The sequence below is a fragment of the Nymphaea colorata genome, chromosome 4, assembly GCF_008831285.2.
Source record: "Nymphaea colorata isolate Beijing-Zhang1983 chromosome 4, ASM883128v2, whole genome shotgun sequence".
In the NCBI taxonomy this organism is placed as follows: Eukaryota; Viridiplantae; Streptophyta; class Magnoliopsida; order Nymphaeales; family Nymphaeaceae; genus Nymphaea; species Nymphaea colorata.
In genome coordinates this window covers 7,039,802-7,047,406 of record NC_045141.1, presented here as the reverse complement: position 1 = coordinate 7,047,406, position 7,605 = coordinate 7,039,802, and the positions used below count along the sequence as shown (strand labels likewise).

General features: G+C 36.8%; 1 protein-coding gene across 1 annotated transcript; it reads left to right on the top strand.

Moving 5' to 3' along the window:
• On the top strand, positions 1–2,934 carry LOC116252633 (uncharacterized). The gene is made up of 3 exons (XM_050077586.1): positions 1–185; positions 623–2,629; positions 2,712–2,934. Exons 2-3 carry the CDS (start codon positions 624–626, stop codon positions 2,737–2,739), a joined length of 2,034 nt encoding a protein of 677 aa, XP_049933543.1. The 5' UTR covers positions 1–185; position 623; the 3' UTR covers positions 2,740–2,934.
• The last annotated feature ends 4,671 nt before the right edge of the window (positions 2,935–7,605 follow it).

Below are 7,605 nucleotides of genomic sequence, written 5' to 3'. Positions count from 1 at the left end.
AAAGTTTGCCCGACGCTTTCTAGTTTCTTCTTCTCGACTTCTCCTTCTCCGCCTCTGTTACTCTTTCTTCTGAAAACCTTCAACAATCGGTGGCGGCGACGGCATCGGCGACGGACGACCGGTGGACGACAACCAGCAACGGAGGCGACGGCAGTGGACGGCAAGGGCACCGGAGGAGACGGTTGGTGAGTGGGCGGGCCTCTGTTTCTGCCTCTTTAATTTCTTTTTGTTTCACACGAATCGTCCAATTTCTATTTCATTACGCATGATACGATCTATGATTAATTAATTCATTGAGAAAATGCTGCCAACTGCCAGCTTTAATGTACTGATTCGTTTGCTCGATCTATGATTAATTGATTTCCTAAATGTACTGATTTCAAGGTTAATTTGGAAGGCCGTAGGAAGTTCCTTAATGTTACTTTCTCTACAAAAGTTTAATACCATTCATTCGATGCCTTTGATATTTGCCACGTATATGGTCATCAACAATGTTGGTGCGTCGATGCACTTGATGTTGGCATGTGTGTTTTTCTGTTAAACATGATTTACAGTGTCTTGGATGATTTACAGTGTCTTCTGATCTCTAATCTTTTCAATTTCATTATCTTCGTTATTATAGTATGGCTGCCTCAAGTAAAGGGAAGGGAACTACTTCTACGCCTACAAGTTCTAGTTGTGCATCGAAAGCTTCTTCGTATTTACAAGAGGACCAGCCATTATGGGGTTATGTACAAAAGAAAGGAAAAGCTCATGGAGGTGGTGGGAATGTAATATTCGAATGTTCTTTTTGTAGGAAGGAGTTCACTGGAACATATACAAGAGTTAAAGCACATCTACTGCACATGAAAGGTAATGGTATTCAATTGTGTAAGAATATCAAACCTGATAGTGTGAATGAGTTGAAGAAGGAGCAAGAACAATATGATATGAAGAGAAGTGGTAAACAATCTGGTTTTCTTAACATTCCTTCAGTACTCTTACACGATGATACAGTCCATGAGCAGAAAAAAAGAAATTTGGACACATTCCAAAAATCAATTGAACAGACATTTGCTTTACAAAAGAGGCAGGAATTAGATAGAAAAGTTGGAACTTTCTTCTTTTCTAGTTGCATACCTTTTAATGCAGCTAGAAACCCATATTGGAAGGATCTAGTTACATCTTTGGCAAATAGCAATATGTCTGGATATGTTGCACCAGACTCTGAGAAGCTTCAAACAATCATCCTACAACAAGAGAAGAGTCGAATAGAAAAAATGCTACAATATCAAAAGTTGAGCTGGGAGCAACATGGAGTTTCAATTGTATCTGATGGCTGGACAGATATTCAAAGGCACCCACTTATTAACTTTATTGCAACTTCAACTAATGGGCCAATCTTTCTGAAAGCAATAGATGCGTTTGGTGAATATAAAAATACTGAGTACTTGAAAGGGTTATTTGTAGAGTTGATTGAAGAAGTTGGAATGGATAAGGTTGTTCAGATAATTACAGATAATGCAGCTGTATGTAGAGCTGCTGGTCTTCTAGTGGAACAGGACTATCCTCACATTTTTTGGACACCTTGTGCAGTCCATAGTTTAAATTTGGCATTAAAAAGTATATGCAATCCAACAAGCAAAGAACATGATCTTCGTGCTTATGAGTTGTGTTCGTGGATTGAAGAATTGGAGAGAGATGTTAAAAACATTAGAAACTTTATAGTTAATCATCAGCATGCCCTTTCCATTTATAACAGATATATTGATTTGAAGTTGTTAAGAGTTGCAGAGACACGTTTTGCTTCTATCATTGTTATGATGAAGAGAATCAAGAAGGTTAAAAGTGCATTAATCAATATGGTGACAGATGATGATTGGAACTTCTATCGTGCTGTTGATGATGACAAAGCTCAAACCATCAAACGATTGATTGTTGGTGATGTTTTTTGGGATAGAATCTCTTATTTTCTTACATTCACAGAGCCTATTTGGGAGATGTTGAGGGCTCTTGATTGTGATAAGCCAATGCTTCATTGTGTTTATGAGATGTGGAACAATATGATTTGCAAACTACGGGATGTCATTTTCAATCATGAGAAGAAGAACTTTGCACTTGAAGATTCAGACTTTTTTGATCATGTGCACAAGATATTAGTAACAAGATGGGATAAGAGCAACACCCCTTTGCAATGCATGGCATACTCATTGAATCCTAAGTATTATGGATTAAAGTGGCTCTCTGAAGGTATTGGAAGAACTCCACCACATGTAGATCCTGAAGTATCAAGACATAGGGTGACATGTCTTAAAAAAATTTTTAGAGATTCATATCAAAATGAACGAGCTCACAATGAGTTTGCAAGCTTTTCTACAAGGGATGAAAATATGGATGCAATGGTAGATAGACACACATATCTACCTATTCCTTGGTGGGTCAAACATGGACATGCTTATCCCACTCTTCAATACCTTGCTTTGAGGTTGTTAGTTCAGCCTGTTACATCTTCATGCTCTGAAAAGAATTGGAGCACCTATTCACATATTCACAACATTAAGAGAAACAAACTTACAAGCAAGCGTGCGAAAGATTTAGTCTATGTGCATTCCAACCTTCGGTTACTTTCACGAAACAGTAATGAATACAGGTAAATGATTGTATTGTAAATTTTTTGTATCTATATTGTTGATTAGTACATAATTATACTCTTAATTCTTATCTCTTTATAGGAAGGAAGCAGTAAAAATTGGGATGTAAATGGTGAGGAATTTAACTTCGAAGGAGACGAGGATCTAGACCATCTTAATTCAGAGTTAAATGAACCATGTGCACTACAAGAGGTAGAGGTGGATAAGGAGGACTTTGCAGAGGTGGAAGATGAACAGAATTTACAATGAAATATATTAATCTGAGATCTCAGTTTTTTATGTTTTTATTTTTTATGAAAGTATATGTAGGAACTATGAAAGAAACATTTGATGTTTTCTTTATGAGATGGTATGTAAGGATAATTTGATGTTTTCTTTAAGTTTCCTTTTATGTGTCTTTATGAGATTATATGTTTTGTGTGTTTGTTAGATTGTATATTCATACTCAACGGTATGTAAGGATATATTCATACTCAACGGTATGTAAGAAAAACCCTGTCAAAATTTACAATTTTTTAAATTAAAAAATATAATATTATTCAATAAAAAAAACACCGTACCCGTACCATGATTTTCAAAAACATCGTACCCGTACCCGTACCCGTTTTCCCGTACCCGTACCAGCACCCGTACCCGTACCCAGGTGACATAAATCATGATTAGATAAAATGGACTGTGACTCCCCCTGATTGGGATTTTCAAAAAATAGTTCTTTCTCAAAAAATTTTACATCACGGGTAACAAAGATTTTTTTTTAAGTGCGGGTCATAGCATTTACAAATTTTTTTTGTTGCTAAATTGGTAGAGTACCCAAGAGAAATGCATTTAATGGCCTCTTTTCCAAGTTTATTTCTAAACTTTCTTACACTTGAACAAAATATATGCAACCAAATACTTTGAGATGGTTTATGGAAACAACTCTGTTGAGGAGAAGTTGTATGGTAACTAGATTTTCAATACTAAAATTATGGGATATATAGCATGCCGTACCTATAACTTCTGCCTAAAACATAGTAGGAATGTTCATATGCATCATGAGTGACCTAGCTATATTAAGCAATTGCTGATTTTTGTGTTGGGCAACTCCATTTTGTTGTAGAATTTCGACACAAGTTAATTGTGGTTGAATCCCTTTTTTTTCATAAAATTTTGGAGAACTTGTTTAATATATTCCCCACCATTATCAAATCATAGCCTTTTTATTTTGACACCATATTGGATGTAAATGAACTCATAAAATTCTTCAAAAATATTTGAAACCTCATTTTTATTTTTAATAAAATAGACTCATGTCATGCATGATTTATCATCGATAAAAAAAACATACCATCTATAACCAAAATAAGAGTTGATGGGTTAGGTCCCCAAACATGGCAATAAACTAACTCAAAAAATTCAATAGATCTTTAACTAGAATCTTGAAATGGCAACCTAGTCAACTTTGAAAATTCACATGCATCACAAGACTTTGATGAAAATGAGCAAAGCCCTACACTTTGCGAGTGCTTTGTGGGCTTTGCACACTATTGTAGTCTACTTTCAAGAAAACATTAGGAACCATTATTTTTAATTTCTTGTCTGACACATGACCCAACCGTGAATGCCAAATCTGATAATTTGAGGCTTCAGTGGCATGAATAAGGAACCTTGCCTCTATCTCGCCTAACACATATGTCCCATGGTGCTCACGTCCTCTGCCATTAATCTCTTAGTTCCCTAGTCACGAAAAATCACATTTTTTTGAGAAAACATAACCAAAACACTTACGTGTCTTGGTGATTTTACTCAACCGACATAAGACTTGCTGAAAGTTTTTGATTAAAAAGAACACTAGACTTTTTGGTTTGCCCAAGAATTGACGATTCTCCAATGCCTTGAACAGCAACTGGAGTACCGTCTACAGTAAAAACTTTTTTTTTTCTTTTTCTTGATTCAACTTAACAAGCTTACTTGAGTCACTAGTCATATGAGCAGTGGCTCCAGAATCAATAATCCAACTTCAGTTTTTTGAATCGGCAAAAAAAGTTCGATGCGTACCTTGAGATGAGTAGTTGATGGGCTGGTTGGAGGTCAAGTTTGGCTTAGAAAATTGCTGAAAAAACTTTTCCAACTCCTCCTTCGTTTGCTTCAATTTTGGACTGATTTGAGGAGTTCGTTTTTTCTTTTGCTGGTCTACTGTTTAAGTCCCAGCACCTTTCCCACTCATAGTCATTCTTCTTACAGTAAGTGCATCGCATCTTGGCTTTGCCCTTTTGACAGTTGCTACCTCCGTAACTTCCGGAATCAGGTTTGGGCGTGCTGGACTGGCTTTCAGATCCACACATCATTTTTTCATTTGATTCTTCACTAGTTCCATCTTTTTTTTTTTTCAGCTAGATTCATAACTCTACGAGCATGCTCTCTTTGATTGGTCTGACACACATTGTTAAAGCTAGGAAGGGGAGACGTCAATAATATTTGACTTCTAACATTCTCATAGTCGTGTTCTAGTACAGCAAATCTAGAGATCTTGTCTTCGTCCCTGTAAGTGTCGGGGTCAGATGCGGATGGGCGGTATTGCATGAGTTCATCCCAAAAGCTTTAGTATTGACTTAGATACACATGCAAATGTTTATCACCCATTGAAAGCTTGACTAGATCCACCTGAATTTGGTATACCCTGGCTACGTTATTTTGTTCACCATACAAGTCTTTCAAGGTATCCCACACGTCTTTAGCAGTTTCATGATAAATAAACATGTTTGAAATGCTACGATCCATAGATATTAATAAGCCATGATATTACCAAATCATTTTCAGTTTGCCATTCATCATATGTGGGATCTGACATATCAGGAACATGGATCTTACCAGTTATGTAGCCCACCTTTGACCACCCACTCAAGAACCACTTTGCAGCTTTATCCCAGCTTAGATAGTTCAAGCCATTTAGAAGGGTAGCGATGATCTTCAAGGTGTTGATTTGCTGATTAGTAGCAAAACTTTTTGATCCTCGACACTGCTGGAAGGTTGGTTCTCACCACCGTTCTGTGACTCACCCATAGAGGGATCAGGCACTCAACAGTATCAACAAAGATTTCGCTCTGATACCATATTAGAATGAGCAGGTAAAAGTGAAAAACTGTGAAAGAAGAAGGAAGATGAAGAGGATTTAAGTGGTTCTGCTTTAGTGCCTACATCTACGACCGAAAGGGAGGAGAATTCTTCATTCTTTGCTCTTGTCAGGGATACATGGAGTTTTTATAATGAATATATAAGAAATAGAAAGAGGATCACCAACCAACAATCTTGAATATCATAACAAAAATAGTTATGCAAAGTGAGCAGCCTGAAGCCTTCCTGAAATAATGAGCCAACGTCTCTAAGAAATCCATCACGAGAGATCACCTCCTAAACTTGCGTAACAGTTTTTTGGGTTCTGGGAGAGCAATTGCCCACGGGTAACCCTGCTCCTGCCTTCACCCTGCTTAAGACGTTTCTGCTGAAGGAGGTCAACAGTTAAAAGTTTGATAAATATGTCCCTTATCACCATCTAACAATACTGCTGGAAGCTGCTAGTACTTAATTATGCTTGCTTGACTTGTAAAAAGATTTACCAACGTCCTGGGATATGGAGAGCAGGCACCCAGCTTGCTCGACTCAACTCATATGAGCATGTTTAATATTTCAAATTTATTGTACCACAAGATAGATGTAGAATGTGCGTGTTTATTTTGCAAATAAATAAGCTAAAGAGTTCATTTCTCTATTCTAAGTTTTGCATTTCTGCTTTTGTTCCTCCATGAGCAAACAAGAGCATGCAAACCACACCGTCAAATAGTTGGGCATGGTGCTGGTGTAAGTGGATCACATTTAGTCCACTGTTACATACCAATCCGACGTTCTTTCTAATGGAAGATCTCAAATCTGTGTTTTAGACCAAATGCCCAAAATCCATGGAGTTAAATTGGATGTACACATCCATTAATGTGTCAGATCATCTATTGGACGTTCACATATTCATAACCAAATTTGGATCCGAATAAAGAAAAGTCCATAACCATAGCTGGAATACAACTTCTAAATTCATAAACCCAGACCCACAACTTTTCAATTGACAAGAAAATCTGAATATGAATTTAAATACCCAATTGAATTCGAAAAGTATCATGATACGTTAAGCCAAAATGCATGCATATTGGATCTAGAACATTTATTTAAAATCAAATCTGAATCCGAATTCAAGCAGATATTTATTTAAAACCAAATACAAATTTTATCATATGTCCTTTCTCAGATGTGAGTCCAATTTGATTTCTTAACTGGATACCAAATTTTTTCCATCTCCAGACTTTTTTGAAGCAGTACAGTGTACCGTCAGCCCTATATGTCACGAGTTACAGGGGTTCAAACGACCCTGCACTATATGCTTTGTCATCATCAAAAGGACCCGAGTTCCCTAAAGCCTCAAACCACAGGATTTTGATCCAACACATGCTTTTTTTTCTTTCATCCAAAGTAGTTGTTGATTGTCAAGATCTGCACGGCATTAAATATATATGCTAGATGTCGGGTTCAACTTCCATAAACTACTGACAAGAATGGCAATAAATCCTTATGCCAGATCCAACCCTTTTGCGTCCCTGATTTCAGATGGAGCATATATTTTAATAAAAATTGAAGGCCTGGCATGGAACCCACACCATTTCTAGAACCTCGACATATGCGGCTTGGGCAACCAAAAATGCATATATTTCTTCTGTCATCTATTCTTTCCAATTTTGACGTGCTCATCTTCTGTGAGTAGATATGTCATCCTATTTGTCATTGATTTGTTGAAGGATTGTATGGTCTATAAGAACAGTGAGTGGATAAGCAACCAGTTTATTTATGATATTTCGAGTGTTGGTTATGTTATAAGAGTGTTTTTTTTTCTTTTCTTTTTTTTTTTAACTGCATGCATGACATTCTAGCTTCTCTTTGTGAATGTGAGATC